Consider the following 24,505-nt stretch of genomic DNA (forward strand, 5'->3'; position numbering starts at 1 on the left):
AGCGGAAGAGCATGGGTTCGATCCCCATGTGAAACATATTATTTTTTAAACGGATTTGGCTTTCAGATCCAGCGTCGCTCCCCCACGCGCTCTACAATGCTCCTTCAGATCTACGCCACCAGATCAATTGCAAAACCACATCCGAGGGATCAGAATGCAGCTCCATGGTATACCTTCAATAACTCACCACACACAATCATAGTCCAGGTTTCTTTTGTGTTATTTGTTGTTTATTGTTTTTTATTTTTATTTTATTTGTTAGATAAAATTAACTTGTTTTAATTAGGATCACAATATTAAATTAGGATTAGGACTATGATTAGGTTTTAGGTCTAAATTCCCGATTATTTCTATTTGCCCGATTAATTAATTTAATTAATTTTAATCACAACAAACCCTATAAAAGTTACCTACAAATTAGGGTTCGCCCAATCCCATTGGCCACGTGGCCAAAGATATTAGGATTTAATTTATTATTCATTCCGACTAAATCTATTGGTCGCAATGGTTAATAATCGATTAATTATTTAATCAAATCCAATAATTAAAATAATAATTAAATGGTTTTAACCATCTTATTGGTTACGATGATTAGCATATTTTCCCTTATCAATTCGTTATTATTTGTAATCGAATCTATCGATTATGAGGGGTAACGATAAATTAATAAATTAATAATTAAAACACTTCAATTTGCTAAAAGTGATAATCGAATCAATCGATTAGAATTGCCAGCAATCCTTTACTAATCTGTTAACTATGGTGATCGAATCTATTGATCATTGCGGCTAATAGTGCCATATCAAATCAGGGTTGTACGCCCGAATCTTAAAACACTAAACCACGATGCCACAGATTTTCATCTCTTCAATTCTGCGATATTCAAACTACGATAAGGTAATTCAAAATACCTTCGAACTTCGCATTTCAAATCAAATTCAAATACAATCAATTCAATTCTAAGGCGTACAATCCTGTGCCCGAACTACGTTGACTCTGATCCTCCATAAGGAGGTACGTAGGCACTTGGTAACAAGGCGAGTCCCCCTCCCTAAAATCTCAATTTTGCCCTTTTCAATTCATTAGCTATAAACCTCATAATGTCATAAACCTTATCTTTACAATGTTAGCCTTTAGGAAAGGGTTGAGGGTGCCTAACACCTTCCCTCGACCTGAATATAGTATCTTACCCCGATCTCTCAACTACGTAAGGTTTCCTATTCGCCTTGGTAGAATAGGTGGCGACTCTCTAAGTTAATTTTTAGGCAGGTTGCTACAGCTGGCGACTCTGCTGGGGACAACAGTTTTAGTTAATTATTATGCTCCTAAGGCTTGAGTGGGTTTAGGTTTATGGCTCGTGGTTTGTGGTTTAGGGTTTGTGGCGCACTTTAGGGTTGGCAAATTGCCACATTTAGGGTTTGGGGGAGGTTTATCTTTTAACGAACATTAAATTATTTATTTGTTTATTTGTTTTATGTTTTCATCTGCCTGAAAATATTTGCCTTTATTATTATATATTTGCTCTATTTTTATGTCGGTTAAACCTTAAGTGTGGGGGTTAACTTTGAGACCAAAAGGGGACATGAATCGCCTTACGAGTCTCACTGATAACTCCACTCGGAGTGGGTTAGGTATTTGGAAAGGTCCGAAACGAAGCTTGACTTTGTGGAGGGCTGGACTGGATACTTAGCTGATCTCTCCGGGAACCTACCCCAAAAATTCGAACCTCATGGATAAAATGAGTTGTTCCAAAATCCAAAGAGACAAAAAGTCTCGGCGGCTACGAATGACCCCATGAGACCTTCTAGAACCCCTATTAAAAGGTTGGCTCCCAAGGGCCGCTACGTCGAACCTATGGACCTAGGACTTTTGTGCTGCTGTGCTCTTTATATGTTTTACAATTTATATACTTCGAATATCTATGCGCTTCGATTTTGCAGGTATCCCTACGTGGTCCCTAGCCTGTAGGGACTCAAATTTCTAAAGTCCATGTCCTTCCCACGAAGGACACCTCCATTTACGCATGTTGATTGGCCTCATGATGGCCATGAGACTTAGTGACTGTCATGAACGGTCACTCCGCGCCTACGCACTCCCCAACATGTGGGGAGTTTCCTTTCATGTCTTCGTACTCTTACAACTATGTGTCCTTCCCACGAAGGACATATTCGTTTACGCACGTCGATTGGCCTCTCGATGGCCATGTGATTCAGTGATTGTCTTGAACGGTCACCCCGTGCTTACATCTACGTGTCCCCTAGCTTGTAGGGATTCTATTTCTAAAAAAAATCACATCCCTCATACGAAGGACAAATTCATTAGCATGCGTTTGATTGGCCTCTCGATGGCTATGAGATCTAGTGACTGTCCTGAACGGTCACTCCGTGCTTGTTTCCGCACACCCTCTAACTTGTAGGATATGGATGTCCATCTATACATCTTTCATCCCTAGCCTTTAGGGATTTCACTTCATCCAATATCGTCCTTATATAGGTTGTGTTCCGCATAGAGAACCTTCCCACTAAGGACAAATTCATTGGTACACGTTGATTGGCCTCTCGATGGCCATGAGACTTGGGGACTGTCTTGAACGGTCACCAGCCGCTACCTTCTACATACTCCCGAATCTAAGGGATTTCCATTGGCATGTCATAACGTCTATCTCGCAAGAATTTCAATAGGGTCTAATGTCGCCTCTAAGGCTATCCTTAGGATTACATGTCACACGTCTGCATTGCATACACGGAGTTACAATACAAGGAGTCCCGCATACCCATGCATTCGCATTTTCATGCAGTCATACATTTGCATCTACATTTGCATTTCTATCTTCACCCGCGTCCATACTTACCGTGCTAGCCGGTTTCCCGAAATTCCTGAAGAAGACCAAAGAGGATCATAAACTATGGAGAAAGGAGGAATAAGCCTAAGAAAAAAGGGATGCCTTTCATCATGCCAGCCGCATGTCCATGCCTTTCCGTAACGGGTTTGTAAATACAATAAAGGTTGTCATCGAGCAAGGATTAGTTCAACAAAGAAGTTCCCTCATAGATACACTCAAGATGTATCTAGTCATAAAGGGGTTCATCTTAGAACATATCAAACTTTCAAGGACGCTCTACGATAACCTGGGGGCAGGGATTAGTCCAACTGGGGCAAAATCCTAAACAGAGATGCATAAATACGATGGAGAGAAGTCGACGTGTGTTAACTCCACACCAAGGGGCAAAAGGGTCATAGGTTCTCTCTATCCATCTACAAACTCTGGAGGTTACAAACGGTGTGACACTATCCTTAAGAAAAGCAAAAGAGGTTCAGCCAAAGGAAACTCATGAAGTTCCGATACGACGAAAACCCACCGCTAACAATTTATTCCCTACAGGTTTGACATGTCCATGGAGAATTCGAGATTACCCTCACTTCTACAAGTTCATTAACTAAGAAGTAAAACAAGGTCGACGGAACTACAAAGGAGGTTGTCCCTAGGATCAATAGGTGTTTACCATGCTCAGAATTTCAACCCCTACGATCGCTAAGTGTTTCTCGGGATAAAAGTTGTACCTTCGGATTCTAATGGGATGACCATGCAGGTTTTGGAATCAATTCATTTCGCTCACTACAACGACTTTCTAGTCGCACATTTCTATTTTTAGGGTTATTAACAAACTGAAGGGAGAATGACGAATAAAAATAACTAAGTCCAGCTAAACATATGCTTTCAAAGTAAGACCGAGCCGAGGATGTACAGGCATTGTTTCATTTCCCAAACAGTGGAGATATAAGGATGTTAATCCCTAGTTACCCCCTCGAGCTAGGAGTTGGAGTTTGTTTCCACTTTATCAAATAAACCTTGATTTTAACCAGGGGAAGGGTAGATTTCAATTAATTCAATGGTGTATTTTGGTTGTTAAGAGAATCAGTCAATCCAAGCAAGAATTCAAGCAAGGTTCAAGCATAAAGTTCAAACATATCTTCTTCCTCGCGTTCATCCAAGATTGAGGAAGCAATGGAGATAACATTCACAACAATCTTCTTCCTCAATAGATCATTCAAGATCGAGGAAGTATCTAAGGCGAAGCTCACAAATCAAAGTCAACATGGCAGTCACAATATCCAAAATCCCAGGATCAATATTTCAAAGGGGTATTCAAAAGAAAAGAAGAATAAAGCGCCCGCTAGGTCAAAATGAAAAATTCCATAAAAGGAAATAAAAAAGACTTAGGCAAAATTGGGGCATCCCGATGGGTCAAATCCAAAAGAATTAGCTCATGCAAAAATAAGGGATAAAAACAAAGGCGAAATACACAAGATAATATTGTGACTGCTAAATCATTGAAGCTTCCCTACAATGCTTGGATCTTTACAAAATTTTTCATCAATACTTGGATCTCTACTAAGGCTTTTGCTTAAACATCAAAAAAAAAAAAAAAACAATTCTCTTACAAACAAAGCACATTCATTGGATTAGGCGAATTTTTAGGATCTGGAGAACATCAAGGAGAAAGGGGTGGGACGAATAAAATTTTGAGCCTTATATCCATTGTTTCTTAAAACATGAACCAGGCCAAGTTATAACATTTAAAAGTCCTAATTGAGGCAAGGTTAATCATGAAAGCATATTAAGCAGGATTTGTTATACTGACTCCTATGTTTGTTAAAACTACTTCTAATCACTATGCTTCTTCAAGCATTCTTTTCAAAACCATCCAGTCCTAATTCATAACGGACTTCGATTTCAAAACTTGCATACGCATCGCATTGGGGTTACTTCTCGAAAGGTACAACACCGTCTACGAATATACACTTAGCATCGAGGAAATCTCGAAACTTGGTTTAATCAAAGGTGATCATTCCTAATAAAAACCCTGGAGTCGGGGGAACCACATCTAGAGGGTTCTCCTAAACAGGGGTAAAAATTTCAAAGATCACAGGGGCATGCAATCAAACATCCTATTGACCAGGGGCATTCTTCCTAAGGTTCAATCGACTCGGGGCACACCTCGAAGCCATGACAAACAGGGGCATGTCAAACATGGGAAGAATTCAAATTCAAAGGATAGAACACCATGGATAACCCTCCATATTCTGGGGATCAAGAGCATACCCTTTAATCTAAACGTCGAGGCATATGATAAGGTTATTTCTCGAAATATTTCCTTCATGACTTGGCAACCAGGGGCATCTTTTTTCACTAAACATTGGGCAATCGGATATCAAATCCGTAAGGTGAACAATTCAAAGGTTAAAGGTGTGGAGATCCCGGAAAGGTTAAAGGTGGAGAACCTCTAAAGGTTAAAGGCGTGGAGAACCTCTAAAGGTTAAAGGCGTGGAGAACCTCAAAAGGTAAAAGGCATGGAGTAATTCAAAAGAGCCAAACTGGGGCAAGGCGAACAACAAAAGGGAAAGGCATTCTCGTACTTTACAACCTCGATCAAATATTTCTCCTAACTACGATCCTAAAAAACAGGTATCGGGGAATCGCGCTAGCATCACACCCCACCTTATCAAACAAACCTGCAACTCCAGCGAGTTATATACGCTTAAGTTATCAACAACCTATCATCGGAGTATCATGCAAATATATACAAATCATGCATTACATACATTGGTTGATACATAACACCGTGACTTTTTATGTGGTCTTCTTTAAGACAAATCTCACGGTCCTTTCTAGGAGCCTCCTCAAATAGTCTTATTCAAGACGAATGATCACCATTTCCAAGAACCTCTTTAGGAAGTCTTTTTCAAGACATTCTTTTCTAAAAACCTTTCTAGGTAGTCTTCTTTAAGACAATCATCGTCATTCCCAAAAAACCTTTTTAGGTAGTCCTCTTTAGGACGTTCATTTTCTGAGTACCTTTTCAGGCAGTCTTCTTCAAGACATTCATTTTCTGAGTACCTTTTCAGGTAGTCTTCTTCAAGACATTCCTTTTCTAAGTACCTTTTGAGGTAGTCTTCTTCAAGGCATTCCTATTCTAAGTACCTTTTCAGGCAGTCTTCTTCAAGACATTCATTTTCTGAGTACCTTTTCAGGTAGTCTTCTTCAAGACATTCCTCTTCTAAGCACCTTTTCAGGTAGTCTCCTTCGAGACATTCTTGTTCTAAGTACCTTTTCAGGCAGTCTTCTTCAAGACATTCATTTTCTGAGTACCTTTTCAGGTAGTCTTCTTCAAGACATTCCTCTTCTAAGCACCTTTTCAGGTAGTCTCCTTCGAGACATTCTTGTTCTAAGCACCTTTTCAGGCAGTCTTCTTCAAGACATTCATTTTCTGAGTACCTTTTCAAGTAATCTTCTTCGAGACATTCTTGTTCTAAGAACCTCTTCAGGTAGTCTTATTCAAGACAAATTTCTATCCATTCTAAGAACCTCTTCAGGTAGTCTTCTTCAAGACAAATTTTCATATCCATTCCAAAACCCTTTTCAGGTAGTCTTACAGAAGACATTATTTCGTTTCACTCATTACATCAATCAACATATATACATACGCATATCATCTGGGGGCATTCACATACTACATATTATAAAGTCCAGTTCTCGTCCTGGCAAAATCATCACGAAATCCAATTCTCGTTTGGTAGTCAGTTCCCGTCTGACTGTTACATCAAAATTCAAATCACACTACAAAAGCCTAGTCTCCAACCCTCGTGTTGTGATAGGTGTATTTTCCGACCCACGTGTCGTGAGTTTCCAACCCTCGTGTTGTGAAAGGTGTATTTTCTCCGACCTTCGAGTCGTGAGTCTCCAAACAGGTGAATCTTTTTCATGCAGGTGAGTTTACTACAAACATAGTAAATGATCCTAAATGGTGCAGGCGAAGTTGCTATGAGCATAGCAAATTATCCTAAATGGTGCAGGCGAATTCGCGATAACCCTCGCGAAGGACCCTAATGGTGCAGGTGAGTTTGTGATAACCCTCGCAAATGATCCTATTGGTGCAGGGGAGTTTGCGATAACCCTCGCAAATGATCCTAATGGTGCAGGTGAGTTTGCGATAACCCTCACAAATGATCCTATTGGTGCAGGTGAGCTTGTTAGAACCATAACAGGTGATCCCTCTTACAAATCCTCGCTATGTAAGACTCAGGCTTTAGCAGGACGGTTCTTTTTTCTCGCGCTTAAGCGCAAGGTTTTACAACCAGATTTTCCAAAAAAGGTTTATCACGTTAGTCCCTCGGCAGTGATATTCTCCAAAACTTCAACAACAAACAAAGGTTTTATCTTTCTTTTCAGCTACTAACATACATAACTAACAATCATGCATCATTCAACTAACATACTTCAGTCATACATAGTACATATACATACATCGCTCTCATTTATTTTGAGAAGCTCACTGCATCATGCATCGCATGCATCATACCATTGCATAAAATTCAGGTTGCCTCTCTAGGCTATGCTATAAAAAAAAATCAATCATCTGGTTCCTTCCAAAAGGCGTGTGCTTCACACTTAAAAGAATGGTATTCACCTTGGGTGGAATCTGTAAGCCCATCTCCCGCGGAAGTTCTTCTTGATAAATGCAAATTTTAGGGCATTTCAGTGTCCAATCATCTTCTACCTTCAGATCACGATAGGCAGACGTGCCTATCTGACTCTCCAGGTTTAAGAAGATTGAACAGGGCCAGCTGTCATACCCCAAAATTTGCCCGCCTTATTTCATCTTCAAGGGTTCAAAGCTCAATGGTTAAACTCAAGTCACTCTCTCCTATTCAAGGGTTCAGATCAGGGTTTTCTAATTAAAAAGTCAACTCAACTTTGACTGGTCATAACTCTCACATGGTTTGTCATAAATTGTCCAACCAGAGTTTGTTCTCAAGGAAATTTCGTCCTCTACAACTTTGATGTTGGGCCCGGAATAAAAAATGCACCATTTGGGAGATATGGACGAAAACAATACAGGTCCCTTTTAAAAGTCAATAAGAGCACCTTTTGAGTCAAAGCTCATAACTTGAGCATGGAAGCTTCAATCGAGGTGAAACAAAAATGGTCACTTAGAGGACACTCTGGGCTTTCTAAAAAGATAAAGAACACTTCCATATCATAAAAATTGATGAAGTTATGATAGTTGCAAGTTGGGCAAAATTAAGGAAATGCTTGAAGTACAAGAGTGAAGAAACTTGATCTTTTAAACCAATGGGCCAAGGTTCTTTGATTATAAACAGGCCCAATACCTAAATAGAGATCCATGGTCCAATTATTTTAGTTATATAACATTTATTTTTATTTTTGTGAATTTCCATTCATTTAAATAATTAATAAATCAAATAAAATAGGAAGCAATTGAATTAAATCATTAAAGTTATTTTGTGGCCATATCAAGTGATCAAAATACCAAATATGGGATGAGAATTGGGCAGACCATGATTGATGAAGTTCAAAATACCAAATATTCAAGATTTTTGTGCTAAAAGTTTAGGGAGTAACACGCCTATTGGTTACTCGTTTTCTAATTCCACCAGTTTACCAGGAGGTTTAATTACTATATGGAAAGAAGGTGACTTGGAGGTTTTACATAGCTTCAAAGGAAATAGGTTTTTGGGGATTAAAGTTTCATGGAAGAACCATCTTTATTATATTGTCAATATCTATTCGTCATGTATTTTGAATAAAAAGAAGGAGTTGTGGAGGAAGTTGTTGGAGTTGAAGGAAGCCCATAGGGAGATCGCTGCAAGATAATATTGTGGGTATTAATCTTTTTGCGGATTTTGTGGAGAAAAGTGAGTTGGTGGGTGTTCCTTATAAAGGAAAGAAGTTTTCTTGGTATAGTGGTGATGGTATGTCAATGAGTCGTATAGATTGGTTTCTAATATCGGATACAATTGTAGGTAGATGGCGGGTGATTGTTCAAAAAATTGGGGATAGAGACATAACGGATCATTGTCCCGTTTGGCATGTTTTGGATAATGAAGATTGGGGCCCTAAACCTTTCAAATTCAACAATGAATGGTTTTTGCTCAATTCTTTTATGCCTTTTGTGGAGAAGGAGTGGAAAGAGATTAGTGTGGAGGGAAGAGGGGATTTTATTTTGAAAGAAAAACTTAGAATTCTAAAAGGAAGATTAATGTGGTGGAACAAGAACGCGTCCGACAAGATTGATTTGGAGGTAGAGGAGAATGTGGAGGCTATCAATTTTGGGATGAGAGATTGGAAGTGGAGTTAGATGACAATCTCTCCGAGATTGTTATAGAGAGGAAAGATAAAATAATAATGAAAGGATGAAATACGATCATATTGAGTTGAAGAGTGAAGAAGATTTAAATGTTATGTGGACAACATATCATCGTAGGCTAACTAAGGGACCAATTGAGTTTGAGGCGACAATTTCTATATCTATCGACAACATAATCAAGATGTTGAAACATCTAGAATCATTTGGTAGTGTTTAGGTTTTCTTATTTATTATTGTTTTGTTAAATTATTTAATCGTCTATCTAAAGTTATGTTTATCTTCATGTGTTATCCTATGAACTTCTTCAGCTTCCTCCCATGGGTAGGCACCTTCAACGGCAACCAGTCCTATAACAACCCAAGTAAAAAGCATCAATTATTTTCAACGTATCAATAATAAATAGTCAAGTTCAGCATAACATACACATACTTCTCCCTACCATCGTTTGAATTCCACATGATCGGCATATTCATTTAGCACGTAACAATCATTAGGCCTCCTAGAAACCCTCCACCCGTGTGTACAAACGATTATGTCGTATACGGAACAATACCATTTGTCCCAACCGAAGAAGTAACCTCCATATCACTCGTAGCACTCGCCTTAGTAGCCATCTGCAGAGCAACATCCTTCTCAAAATGATGGGGCACTTCTATCTCGGTCACCATCTGTATATCAACCTCAACTACTTCTTAGACATCTTATGTAGCTTTCTCATCAACAGAATCTCTAGTTCATCCAGCAGTAGGTGTAGATCCTCTTCGTTATATAATGGAGAGTGCACGAAATGTCTTGAGTATCATTTGCCTCCTATGAGAATCAGCCGCGACTACTCTTCCAGCCTTGATATCCGAGTCCTGGATGTCATCTCCCATCTGATTAGCCCTCATTACAACAGATACAATTCTGTCACATTACCTAGAAACCATTGTGTCATGTGATCCTTCTGTACTTACAATAAATTAAAAAAAATATGAAATTTAAACTACCAAATTTTTAAAAATCCTAACTGTAATACGGTGAACTGACTTTATCGAAATGTGCGGATAGCAAGAGTCGCCACCGACTTTTATTTTATCCAAATATCGGAAAGGCTAAAAGAACAGGAAAAACCTTTTAAATAAAAACAGGGTTCAGGGGGTAATTATGCAAAGGGAAGGTGTAAGGCACCCTTTGCATCAATGGTTTTCCATGGGCTCTTAATTGCTTTGCTCGTTTTGTTTTCAGAAATGTAGAAGAAAAAGAATATGGACTTTAGCTCGTAAATGAGCGTATCCATTTTGAAGGATTATGAGAAAGAATATGAAAAAAGGTTTTTTAGAGCAAGGCAAAGCAATTAGGGGCAATTACCTTATAGTTTAAAAGCGTTCTTTTAGCCTTTCAGGGTGAAAAGGTCTTTCCATGCCATAAGAGGGCAGGAAGCCTTTCATTTGGAGGTTGAAGGGTCATCGAGAGTTCGTTCGCCATAAGACTGTCCCATGCCAAAGGGAGGCAGGTAGTCTAAGGGAAGAACCAAAATAGCCTTTTCGTAGGCAGCCAGAAGATACCTCAGCCTTTTCGTAGGCAACTTCCGAGGGTCGAAATCATGTTTAGTGTATCGAAGGCAGCATCATTAGGGACCCATGATCTTAACCGAGGCAACATGGCTGAGGTATCCTCGTATTCGAGGGACATGGCTATTCTGCAAAAACACACAAGGCAACAGGCAACAAGGCAACAGAGAGGTTAACCCAAAAGTGTGCGTGTGTGCACCAATCACGTGATTAAATTTAGTTATTTATATTATAATTAGTTATTCTAATCCAGTTCAAGCTTGCACTCCCTACATTACTAACCACAACAATTAATATTATACAGTTTAAGTGCCTTTAAAAGGCCAACCAATACAAGCCAGTAACAGATACATAATAATAGGGGAGGGGAATAAGAAACTAGCGGGTTTGGCATAAGTAATAATTAAGATCAAGATTTAGGGTTACCGATACTAGAGGCTTTGGCAATTGGCAAACCCTGAAAAGGTGGAAAAATGGCAAGCAAAAATAGAGTGAGTGTATCATCAGTTCATGGTCAATTAGGGTTAACCCTAATTTAATGAATAAAAATAACATTAAATAAATAAATGTTTAAAACAGAAAATAGCACTTAGCTTTAATTTGATCTGATATGGTTGGCGGTCGGAGGAAGCCTCGGGGTTAACCCTGAAAAATGGCAAAGAAAAGGCAGAAAAAGTGAATGTAGGCAAGATTTATTTAAAGGCAAACCTTAATTAGAAGGACACAAAATAGACTTTAAAACAATTAAATACTTAGCTTTGGATCTTGACCAGGCGCGTAGTCGGAAGGCATTTGAGAAGTAACCCTGAAAAGAATACACAACATAAAATATTTTTTAGTGTAGGGTTGATTCCCGTAAACCCTGATTAGGGCACAAGTTAACCATGGTTAATAGAATATAAAATCGATTTAATTAATTATTGGTTTTTCAACCTAATTAATTAAATCGGCGAAAATAAAGTTTCGATTAAATATCTAACCTTTAGCGTGTATTTTAATTAGTGGATAAAATTAATAATCAACTAAACAACTTAAGTTAACTAAAAAAACAATTAAAATACAATTAAAACAAATACATATATTTTTATTATTTATTATGTTTTTAGGAAAAGAAATTATGTTTTATGTAAAGAGAAATTTGTTTAGAAAGGGTTTTAAAATTAATAATCAAAACAAAAATAAAAACTAGACTATGTAATTAAAATAAAAGAAAAAAAAGAAATTTAGAAGGAAACTTAGCTGAATATTCTGGTGTTGCACCCTCTTGAAGGAACATGGTAGGCATGCAGGCTTGAAGACGTGGATCCCAGCGTTGGCTCGATCTGAGGGTAACAAAGTAGTGTATACCGTAGGCACAAATGGGCATGCTGCGTCGGATCTAGAGCCAAGAGTAATCTGAAACAAAAGCAAAAATAAATGGTTCGGAGTGGGGATCCAACCCCCTCCCTTATGCATATAAGCCTTAAGCGCTTCTGTTTTGCCGCTGGGTCACCCTTTGTCTCCTGTAAACGGATCTCCACGTAATAATAATATATTGTACAAAGAAACATTTAAAATTTTGAAAACAATACGCGCCCCCTTCGTCCCTGTCCTTTAGTTTTTCTGGAAAAATTTACAGAGCTTCACCCACAGTTCCAAGCGTGGCCGTAGCGTCGTCTCAACCGATCCTGCCAATTATCGTCAAAAAATACAAGAAAACGAACCAGATTGTATAAATATGGCACCATAAAATCCATTGGGATCGTTAATTTAACCCGGAATTGCTTCTAACCGTAAAACCCCTTTTCGAAGCTTATAAACCCCAAAAATGGCATCTCCTTACTGTGGTATTCAAACTTCAATTCAAGGATTCAGAAACAACAAACACATCATACTGTCATACCCCAAAATTTTCCCGCCTTATTTCATCTTCAAGGGTTCAAAGCTCAATGGTTAAACTCAAGTCACTCTCTCCTATTCAAGGGTTCAGATCAGGGTTTTCTAATTAAAAAGTCAACTCAACTTTGACTGGTCATAACTCTCACATGGTTTGTCATAAATTGTCCAACCAGAGTTTGTTCTCAAGGAAATTTCGTCCTCTACAACTTTGATGTTGGGCCCGGAATAAAAAATGCACCATTTGGGAGATATGGACGAAAACAATACAGGTCCCTTTTAAAAGTCAATAAGAGCACCTTTTGAGTCAAAGCTCATAACTTGAGCATGGAAGCTTCAATCGAGGTGAAACAAAAATGGTCACTTAGAGGACACTCTGGGCTTTCTAAAAAGATAAAGAACACTTCCATATCATAAAAATTGATGAAGTTATGATAGTTGCAAGTTGGGCAAAATTAAGGAAATGCTTGAAGTACAAGAGTGAAGAAACTTGATCTTTTAAACCAATGGGCCAAGGTTCTTTGATTATAAACAGGCCCAATACCTAAATAGAGATCCATGGTCCAATTATTTTAGTTATATAACATTTATTTTTATTTTTGTGAATTTCCATTCATTTAAATAATTAATAAATCAAATAAAATAGGAAGCAATTGAATTAAATCATTAAAGTTATTTTGTGGCCATATCAAGTGATCAAAATACCAAATATGGGATGAGAATTGGGCAGACCATGATTGATGAAGTTCAAAATACCAAATATTCAAGATTTTTGTGCTAAAAGTTTAGGGAGTAACACGCCTATTGGTTACTCGTTTTCTAATTCCACCAGTTTACCAGGAGGTTTAATTACTATATGGAAAGAAGGTGACTTGGAGGTTTTACATAGCTTCAAAGGAAATAGGTTTTTGGGGATTAAAGTTTCATGGAAGAACCATCTTTATTATATTGTCAATATCTATTCGTCATGTATTTTGAATAAAAAGAAGGAGTTGTGGAGGAAGTTGTTGGAGTTGAAGGAAGCCCATAGGGAGATCGCTGCAAGATAATATTGTGGGTATTAATCTTTTTGCGGATTTTGTGGAGAAAAGTGAGTTGGTGGGTGTTCCTTATAAAGGAAAGAAGTTTTCTTGGTATAGTGGTGATGGTATGTCAATGAGTCGTATAGATTGGTTTCTAATATCGGATACAATTGTAGGTAGATGGCGGGTGATTGTTCAAAAAATTGGGGATAGAGACATAACGGATCATTGTCCCGTTTGGCATGTTTTGGATAATGAAGATTGGGGCCCTAAACCTTTCAAATTCAACAATGAATGGTTTTTGCTCAATTCTTTTATGCCTTTTGTGGAGAAGGAGTGGAAAGAGATTAGTGTGGAGGGAAGAGGGGATTTTATTTTGAAAGAAAAACTTAGAATTCTAAAAGGAAGATTAATGTGGTGGAACAAGAACGCGTCCGACAAGATTGATTTGGAGGTAGAGGAGAATGTGGAGGCTATCAATTTTGGGATGAGAGATTGGAAGTGGAGTTAGATGACAATCTCTCCGAGATTGTTATAGAGAGGAAAGATAAAATAATAATGAAAGGATGAAATACGATCATATTGAGTTGAAGAGTGAAGAAGATTTAAATGTTATGTGGACAACATATCATCGTAGGCTAACTAAGGGACCAATTGAGTTTGAGGCGACAATTTCTATATCTATCGACAACATAATCAAGATGTTGAAACATCTAGAATCATTTGGTAGTGTTTAGGTTTTCTTATTTATTATTGTTTTGTTAAATTATTTAATCGTCTATCTAAAGTTATGTTTATCTTCATGTGTTATCCTATGAACTTCTTCAGCTTCCTCCCATGGGTAGGCACCTTCAACGGCAACCAGTCCTATAACAACCCAAGTAAAAAGCATCAATTATTTTCAACGTATCAATAATAAATAGTCAAGTTCAGCATAACATACACATACTTCTCCCTACCATCGTTTGAATTCCACATGATCGGCATATTCATTTAGCACGTAACAATCATTAGGCCTCCTAGAAACCCTCCACCCGTGTGTACAAACGATTATGTCGTATACGGAACAATACCATTTGTCCCAACCGAAGAAGTAACCTCCATATCACTCGTAGCACTCGCCTTAGTAGCCATCTGCAGAGCAACATCCTTCTCAAAATGATGGGGCACTTCTATCTCGGTCACCATCTGTATATCAACCTCAACTACTTCTTAGACATCTTATGTAGCTTTCTCATCAACAGAATCTCTAGTTCATCCAGCAGTAGGTGTAGATCCTCTTCGTTATATAATGGAGAGTGCACGAAATGTCTTGAGTATCATTTGCCTCCTATGAGAATCAGCCGCGACTACTCTTCCAGCCTTGATATCCGAGTCCTGGATGTCATCTCCCATCTGATTAGCCCTCATTACAACAGATACAATTCTGTCACATTACCTAGAAACCATTGTGTCATGTGATCCTTCTGTACTTACAATAAATTAAAAAAAATATGAAATTTAAACTACCAAATTTTTAAAAATCCTAACTGTAATACGGTGAACTGACTTTATCGAAATGTGCGGATAGCAAGAGTCGCCACCGACTTTTATTTTATCCAAATATCGGAAAGGCTAAAAGAACAGGAAAAACCTTTTAAATAAAAACAGGGTTCAGGGGGTAATTATGCAAAGGGAAGGTGTAAGGCACCCTTTGCATCAATGGTTTTCCATGGGCTCTTAATTGCTTTGCTCGTTTTGTTTTCAGAAATGTAGAAGAAAAAGAATATGGACTTTAGCTCGTAAATGAGCGTATCCATTTTGAAGGATTATGAGAAAGAATATGAAAAAAGGTTTTTTAGAGCAAGGCAAAGCAATTAGGGGCAATTACCTTATAGTTTAAAAGCGTTCTTTTAGCCTTTCAGGGTGAAAAGGTCTTTCCATGCCATAAGAGGGCAGGAAGCCTTTCATTTGGAGGTTGAAGGGTCATCGAGAGTTCGTTCGCCATAAGACTGTCCCATGCCAAAGGGAGGCAGGTAGTCTAAGGGAAGAACCAAAATAGCCTTTTCGTAGGCAGCCAGAAGATACCTCAGCCTTTTCGTAGGCAACTTCCGAGGGTCGAAATCATGTTTAGTGTATCGAAGGCAGCATCATTAGGGACCCATGATCTTAACCGAGGCAACATGGCTGAGGTATCCTCGTATTCGAGGGACATGGCTATTCTGCAAAAACACACAAGGCAACAGGCAACAAGGCAACAGAGAGGTTAACCCAAAAGTGTGCGTGTGTGCACCAATCACGTGATTAAATTTAGTTATTTATATTATAATTAGTTATTCTAATCCAGTTCAAGCTTGCACTCCCTACATTACTAACCACAACAATTAATATTATACAGTTTAAGTGCCTTTAAAAGGCCAACCAATACAAGCCAGTAACAGATACATAATAATAGGGGAGGGGAATAAGAAACTAGCGGGTTTGGCATAAGTAATAATTAAGATCAAGATTTAGGGTTACCGATACTAGAGGCTTTGGCAATTGGCAAACCCTGAAAAGGTGGAAAAATGGCAAGCAAAAATAGAGTGAGTGTATCATCAGTTCATGGTCAATTAGGGTTAACCCTAATTTAATGAATAAAAATAACATTAAATAAATAAATGTTTAAAACAGAAAATAGCACTTAGCTTTAATTTGATCTGATATGGTTGGCGGTCGGAGGAAGCCTCGGGGTTAACCCTGAAAAATGGCAAAGAAAAGGCAGAAAAAGTGAATGTAGGCAAGATTTATTTAAAGGCAAACCTTAATTAGAAGGACACAAAATAGACTTTAAAACAATTAAATACTTAGCTTTGGATCTTGACCAGGCGCGTAGTCGGAAGGCATTTGAGAAGTAACCCTGAAAAGAATACACAACATAAAATATTTTTTAGTGTAGGGTTGATTCCCGTAAACCCTGATTAGGGCACAAGTTAACCATGGTTAATAGAATATAAAATCGATTTAATTAATTATTGGTTTTTCAACCTAATTAATTAAATCGGCGAAAATAAAGTTTCGATTAAATATCTAACCTTTAGCGTGTATTTTAATTAGTGGATAAAATTAATAATCAACTAAACAACTTAAGTTAACTAAAAAAACAATTAAAATACAATTAAAACAAATACATATATTTTTATTATTTATTATGTTTTTAGGAAAAGAAATTATGTTTTATGTAAAGAGAAATTTGTTTAGAAAGGGTTTTAAAATTAATAATCAAAACAAAAATAAAAACTAGACTATGTAATTAAAATAAAAGAAAAAAAAGAAATTTAGAAGGAAACTTAGCTGAATATTCTGGTGTTGCACCCTCTTGAAGGAACATGGTAGGCATGCAGGCTTGAAGACGTGGATCCCAGCGTTGGCTCGATCTGAGGGTAACAAAGTAGTGTATACCGTAGGCACAAATGGGCATGCTGCGTCGGATCTAGAGCCAAGAGTAATCTGAAACAAAAGCAAAAATAAATGGTTCGGAGTGGGGATCCAACCCCCTCCCTTATGCATATAAGCCTTAAGCGCTTCTGTTTTGCCGCTGGGTCACCCTTTGTCTCCTGTAAACGGATCTCCACGTAATAATAATATATTGTACAAAGAAACATTTAAAATTTTGAAAACAATACGCGCCCCCTTCGTCCCTGTCCTTTAGTTTTTCTGGAAAAATTTACAGAGCTTCACCCACAGTTCCAAGCGTGGCCGTAGCGTCGTCTCAACCGATCCTGCCAATTATCGTCAAAAAATACAAGAAAACGAACCAGATTGTATAAATATGGCACCATAAAATCCATTGGGATCGTTAATTTAACCCGGAATTGCTTCTAACCGTAAAACCCCTTTTCGAAGCTTATAAACCCCAAAAATGGCATCTCCTTACTGTGGTATTCAAACTTCAATTCAAGGATTCAGAAACAACAAACACATCATACTGTCATACCCCAAAATTTTCCCGCCTTATTTCATCTTCAAGGGTTCAAAGCTCAATGGTTAAACTCAAGTCACTCTCTCCTATTCAAGGGTTCAGATCAGGGTTTTCTAATTAAAAAGTCAACTCAACTTTGACTGGTCATAACTCTCACATGGTTTGTCATAAATTGTCCAACCAGAGTTTGTTCTCAAGGAAATTTCGTCCTCTACAACTTTGATGTTGGGCCCGGAATAAAAAATGCACCATTTGGGAGATATGGACGAAAACAATACAGGTCCCTTTTAAAAGTCAATAAGAGCACCTTTTGAGTCAAAGCTCATAACTTGAGCATGGAAGCTTCAATCGAGGTGAAACAAAAATGGTCACTTAGAGGACACTCTGGGCTTTCTAAAAAGATAAAGAACACTTCCATATCATAAAAATTGATGAAGTTATGATAGTTGCAAGTTGGGCAAAATTAAGGAAATGCTTGAAGTACAAGAGTGAAGAAACTTGATCTTTTAAACCAATGGGCCAAGGTTCTTTGATTATAAACAGGCCCAATACCTAAATAGAGATCCATGGTCCAATTATTTTAGTTATATAACATTTATTTTTATTTTTGTGAATTTCCATTCATTTAAATAATTAATAAATCAAATAAAATAGGAAGCAATTGAATTAAATCATTAAAGTTATTTTGTGGCCATATCAAGTGATCAAAATACCAAATATGGGATGAGAATTGGGCAGACCATGATTGATAGAAGGATTGGATCCAAAAAATCAATTTTTGGAAAGTTGAAGAAATCAAGGTTATATCGAATCTAAATATTCTCAATTAGAAAGATTGAATCATTATTTGTTAACCTAATTGCATCTAACATATATATACAAGTGACTGAGAATACCAGAGGGGTTTTTTTTTGGCAGCCCTAAAAATGAGGTTCTAGCGCAAAAAATCAAAGAAAGGGAGCAATGCCGTTTTGGAATTAGAGGCCGGTTTAAGAAGATTCGTGGATCCTAACATGTTCCTGGAGTCTTTCTGAAGGGATCTCGATCATCATCTACGAACAAAGCATTAAGAATCATGCTCCTCGAACTCACGGAAAAATCACATGAAATTTCAGACATTTTTGACTTCCTGAGGACGAGACGAGTTCAACCATGGCTTTGTTTTTTTATTTATGTTGTGTGTGGTCGATTTTCGAAGTTACAAAACCTATGGCTATGGAGGAATGTCCGTCGCTATAGCCCAGATCTAATGCTACGGTTGCGCAAGGAAGATGAAGATGTGTCGCTGCGTGATTGGACCAATTCGAAAGTCTGGGCTTGCGCGCGCGTTTGCCTTTGGGGATTTTTGAGTACTCTATATTATCTTTATTGGTCACATAATAATCAACAAATGAAAGGTGGCGCGGTGGTAGCTGCGTTTTGGTTGGTAACGAGCGGAAGAGCATGGGTTCGATCCCCATGTGAAACATATTATTTTTTAAACGGATTTGGCTTTCAGATCCAGCGTCGCTCCCCCACGCGCTCTACAATGCTCCTTCAGATCTACGCCACCAGATCAATTGCAAAACCACATCCGAGGGATCAGAATGCAGCTCCATGGTATACCTTCAATAACTCACCACACACAATCATAGTCCAGGTTTCTTTTGTTTTATTTGTTGTTTATTGTTTTTTATTTTTATTTTATTTGTTAGATAAAATTAACTTGTTTTAATTAGGATCACAATATTAAATTAGGATTAGGACTATGATTAGGCTTTAGGTCTAAATTCCCGATTATTTCTATTTGCCCGATTAATTAATTTAATTAATTTTAATCACAACAAACCCTATAAAAGTTACCTACAAATTAGGGTTCGCCCAATCCCATTGGCCACGTGGCCAAAGATATTAGGATTTAATTTATTATTCGTTCCGACTAAATCTATTGGTCGCAATGGTTAATAATCGATTAATTATTTAATCAAATCAAATAATTAAAATAATAATTAAATGGTTTTAACCATCTTATTGGTTACGATGATTAGCATATTTTCCCTTATCAATTCGTTATTATTTGTAATCGAATCTATCGATTATGAGGGGTAACGATAAATTAATAAATTAATAATTAAAACACTTCAATTTGCTAAAAGTGATAATCGAATCAATCGATTAGAATTGCCAGCAATCCTTTACTAATCTGTTAACTATGGTGATCGAATCTATTGATCATTGCGGCTAATAGTGCCATATCAAATCAGGGTTGTACGCCCGAATCTTAAAACACTAAACCACGATGCCACAGATTTTCATCTCTTCAATTCTGCGATGTTCAAACTACGATAAGGTAATTCAAAATACCTTCGAACTTCGCATTTCAAATCAAATTCAAATACAATCAATTCAATTCTAAGGCGTACAATCCTGTGCCCGAACTACGTTGACTCTGATCCTCCATAAGGAGGTACGTAGGCACTTGGTAACAAGGCGAGTCCCCCTCCCTAAAATCTCAATTTTGCCCTTTTCAATTCATTAGCTATAAACCTCATAATGTCATAAACCTTATCTTTACAATGTTAGCCTTTAGGAAAGGGTTGAGGGTGCCTAACACCTTCCCTCGACCTGAATATAGTATCTTACCCCGATCTCTCAACTACGTAAGGTTTCCTATTCGCCTTGGTAGAATAGGTGGCGACTCTCTAAGTTAATTTTTAGGCAGGTTGCTACACATACAAAACAGTATTCTACGAATTAAACATGTCTATGGTATGTATATTTGAGGCAACCGAATTTGGAAAAAATTGAGGCAAACCTCGGCAAATTGGGGCTGATTCTGAATGCGTTGGTTGAGGATTACGGTTGTAATGGCTTCAGACAATTCCTAGCAATCGATTTGTATCCTTTGTTTGGCCTAAATCTCCCTGAAATCTTGAATCCGAATTTGGTTTTCTCCTTGGATTTTTGAGCTTCGTCCCTGTTCCTCTTGACTGCAATCCTCATCAACCTTTTTTTTTAATGTCTTGTATTCCCTTAGTACTTATAGGACCTTGATTTAGGTTAACAAAATTGGTCCATATCTTTTGATTTTGCAACATTGGATGCCATGGAATATTGAGAAGATTTGATAAAAATTTGAACCAAATTTTACCAAAATTGGCCGATCCTCCCTTTGCACATTTTTTGAATCATTATGGACCATTGGATTGGAGTTGGAATTGATGGTGGAGATTGCTTTTCAAATATATCCTATTTTTTATAACTTTATTCACATTATTTGATTTTTAAAAAAATTAAATAAATAGAATATTAATATGAAAATAGGTTTTAGTAAGCTCTTGGGCCTCCTTTAGTCGTATGAAATAGGATTTGGCAAGCCCATTACTCAAAAATACTTATTTGGCCAATTAGAGTTTTGTGCATTTTCACTAATTTTTCACCAACTTGCGCAGGCCACAACTCTTTCAAAAATTATCATATGGAGGCGTTATAGGACTTTCTGGAAAGCTCAAGGAGTCCTCTACAAGGCTCTTTGGAAGCTATTTTGCATTTGATAATTTTATCTTGATGATATAGCTCCTGACAAAAAACAGCTTTTTGCGATCTTCTTGAAGGACCTGTAATGTATTGATTTGAATTTGTCTAAGAGAAATAGCATGGGCAAATTTTGGGGTATGACAGCTGCCCCTGTTCAATTTTCTTATATCTGAAGATGTAGAGTGGTTTGTGCGCCAGTCAGAATATGAAGGTAGAAGAGGATTGAACACTAGAATACCCAGAAATTTGCCCTTGCTGAAGTAGGGACCTTTGTCGGAGATAGGTTTGAAGATGCCATCCAGGTGTATGATGGAGATGGGCTTAAAGATGCCATCCAGCTTTGATAGAATTGAGAACCAGAATACGTCGTACATTAGATCATTTCTGGAGAATAGATTGAGTCATGCGTTAGTCTGAATTTAGTCTACATCAGCAGATGATGTCTGGAAAACCGTACGTTAGGCTCGAAGGATGAGTCGTGTGTTAGACTGTATCCAATTTGCATCTGTAGATGTCTGGAAAACCGTGCGTTAGGTTGGATCTAAGCTTAGTATGTTGAGAAATGTTTGTTGGAGATTGATCGTGTCAGCACCGTTTGTAGTAACTGGATTAGACTTGGGAAGGGTGATTATTTCTGAACTATCTCTAGAGAATACCCAGAACTAAGTATCAGAATTAAATTTTCGTCTTGATTTTCTCTGAACTATCTCTGGAGAATACCCGAAACTAAGTATCAGAATTAAATCTTCATTTTGATTATTTTTGAACTATCTTTGGAGGAAATCCAAAATTAAGTATCAGAATTAAATCTTCGTCTTGATTATTTCTGAGCTATCTCTGGAGGAAACCCAAAATTAAGTATCAGAATTAAATTTTCGTCTTGATTTTCTCTGAACTATCTCTGGAAGAAATCCAAAATTAAGTATCAGAATTAAATCTTCGTCTTGATTATTTCTGAACTATCTCTGGAGGAAACCCAAAATTAAGTATCAGAATTAAATCTTCGTCTTGATTATTTCTGAGCTATCTTTGGAAGAAATCCAAAATTAAGTATCAGAATTAAATCTTCGTCTTGATTATTTCTGAACTATCTTTGGAGGAAATCAAAAATTAAGAGTCAGAAGTAAATCTCTATCTTGATTATTTCTGAGCTATCTTTGGAAGAAATCCAAAATTAAGTATCAGAATTAAATCTTTGTCTTGAATGAGTGTCAGAATTAAATCGTTGAATTGATTATATCTGCACTATATCTAGAAGATGTATAAGTAGACTGCAAAAGAAACATTAGTTTTATGCAATGTCGTGATGCATGCATTGTAAATTTTTTGAAATGAATGAGAGTGTTTTGCATATGTCATGAGACGTATGTATGTTATAAATTAACTATGATACATGATGTATGAACATGAGTTATGCTATTTTTAAGTATCTTGATTGAGAAAGTAAATCTCTAGGTCGTTGCGACTCTGATGCCTGATTTTGTTCTGAAGATACGCAGCTGAGGATTTATGATTTCTGCTTGGGGATGATCAGTAACTTGATATACCCTGACTGGGGATTAGAGATATTAACAAACCATGTTTGGCGCAGAGAAGCAGGTCGGGGAACAGACGATGTCAAAGATGTGAACTCTGTTGAGGAGCTATGTCTTTGTCGGGACGAGAGCATTTGAAGACATTTTCTTGGGGATTGCTCTGTGGGGATATGATCTTGTGAAGTCAGGAAGGCATGGATTCCCTGAACATTGCCCCCAGTATTATGGTAACTACCATTCCTGGATTCGTATTGATTAGAAAACACCAATAAATGTTGATCGAAGCGTTGAACATGCCTTGTGTACTTTGCCCCCAGCTAGTAGGAACTTGAAGAGACTCACCTCGCGAGGACTTTATGAAGTGTATATAATAAGTGACATGCCCCTAGTAATCGTACACTTAAGATGATGCCACTGACTGTTTGGCCTTTTAAGAGATTCTTGGAATCTTGACTTGATTGCCCCAGATTGATTGGGAAAAACGTGTCATGCCCCTTGTATACGTAGGAGACATTGTTTCTTGAAGTAATATTGTCTGTCGGGATAACTTTCAGTCATTAGTTGTACCCTGTGCAAATTCTTTCTGTTGCTAACATTTGATATTATGTAGCAGAATTTGTTTAATAACGAATTCATGAGATGCAATGCATACGTTTGTCTTGAGTTTTTGAAAAACATTAAAACAAGAGATGTAAAAGCGTGATATTTATAAAACGTGATGTTTGTAAAGAACATGATATCAACTCAGCATTTGTGGTAAACCTTAAGGAGTCGGGGTACCTTTGTTGTGACAGTATGCTTTCAAACTAACCAGGCTTCAATTAGGACTTTTAAGGGTTGTAACGTGGCTCGGTTCACGGTTTAAGAAACAAAAGATAAAGGCTCAAAACTTGATTGTACCCACCCCTCTTCGTGATGATCTTCAGTCCTAAGATCAGTTAATTCAAATTATGCATTCACGTTCCAAGATACTTTTGGATTTGCACCTTTGATAATGATGGTGGTTCACAAGCAAAGAGAACTTTTGAGATGGCAGTCACTTCTTCCTTTTGATAGTCACAACATTGTGTTGTTCAGGAATTTATTGACTTCTCTTTTTTCAACTTTTTGATATCCCTAACTTTTGCCTGAACTGTCTATCTTGAGCTTACAGTCAGCGGGATGCCTTGATTTTTGCCTAAGTCTTCTTTTTGATTTTTGACTTAGCAGGCTTTTCTTTGTATATATGTTTTTTCATCATTTTTGTTTTTGAAAGATATTGACTGCCTTGCTTGATGATTGATGAACCATCATTGGCTTTTGATTGACATCTCCAACACTTCTTTGATGTGTGCGGATGAACGCTTGTGATTGAAACCTTTGTTGAAAGGTGTATTGAATGATTATCTTAAAATAGAATGCACAGCCAAATTAACTGAGAACTACCCTGCCCCAGGTTATGATCAAGGGTTTTGATTAGTACAAGAAAGAAACTTCTACTTCTTAGGCTCAAAGGGGTTGACGAGGGATTAACATCCTTATATCTCCACTGTTTAGGAATTGAAACAATGCCTGTACATCGTCAGCATAGTCCGCTCAAAAGCATACTGTATGAGGTTGCGGTATCATTTCGTCATCCTCCCTTTAAAGGCTTACGGCTTAGCAGGAGTTGAATATCACAAAACACATGCAAAGTAAATACATAATTAAAAATGAGAGATAGCGAAATAATTTATTCAAGACAAACATATGCAATGCACTGATGATGATTATTAAAACAGATAATGTCTATCATAATTTGAATGTTTAAACAAACAGGAAAGAAATTGCAACTGAAAGTAAATCTAATGATCTAAAAGTCTATCTTTCTAGCCATCCACAGTATTAGAAATCTTGTTGTGATTAGGCATGGGAG

General features: G+C 37.4%; 1 protein-coding gene across 1 annotated transcript in view; it reads right to left on the bottom strand.

The window, feature by feature from the left end:
- Positions 1-14,398: 14,398 nt before the first annotated feature.
- The window catches only part of LOC131658573 (uncharacterized), a 46,177-nt gene continuing 36,070 nt past the window's right edge, over positions 14,399-24,505 (bottom strand). The window contains exons 2-3 of the mRNA XM_058927853.1: positions 14,694-14,808; positions 14,399-14,487 (exon numbers count right to left, since the gene is read on the bottom strand). Coding sequence (XP_058783836.1) covers positions 14,399-14,487; positions 14,694-14,808 — 204 coding nt within the window. The remainder of the gene's footprint in view (positions 14,488-14,693; positions 14,809-24,505) is intronic.

The sequence above is a fragment of the Vicia villosa genome, linkage group LG3 (genome assembly GCF_029867415.1).
Source record: "Vicia villosa cultivar HV-30 ecotype Madison, WI linkage group LG3, Vvil1.0, whole genome shotgun sequence".
Lineage (NCBI taxonomy): Eukaryota > Viridiplantae > Streptophyta > Magnoliopsida > Fabales > Fabaceae > Vicia > Vicia villosa.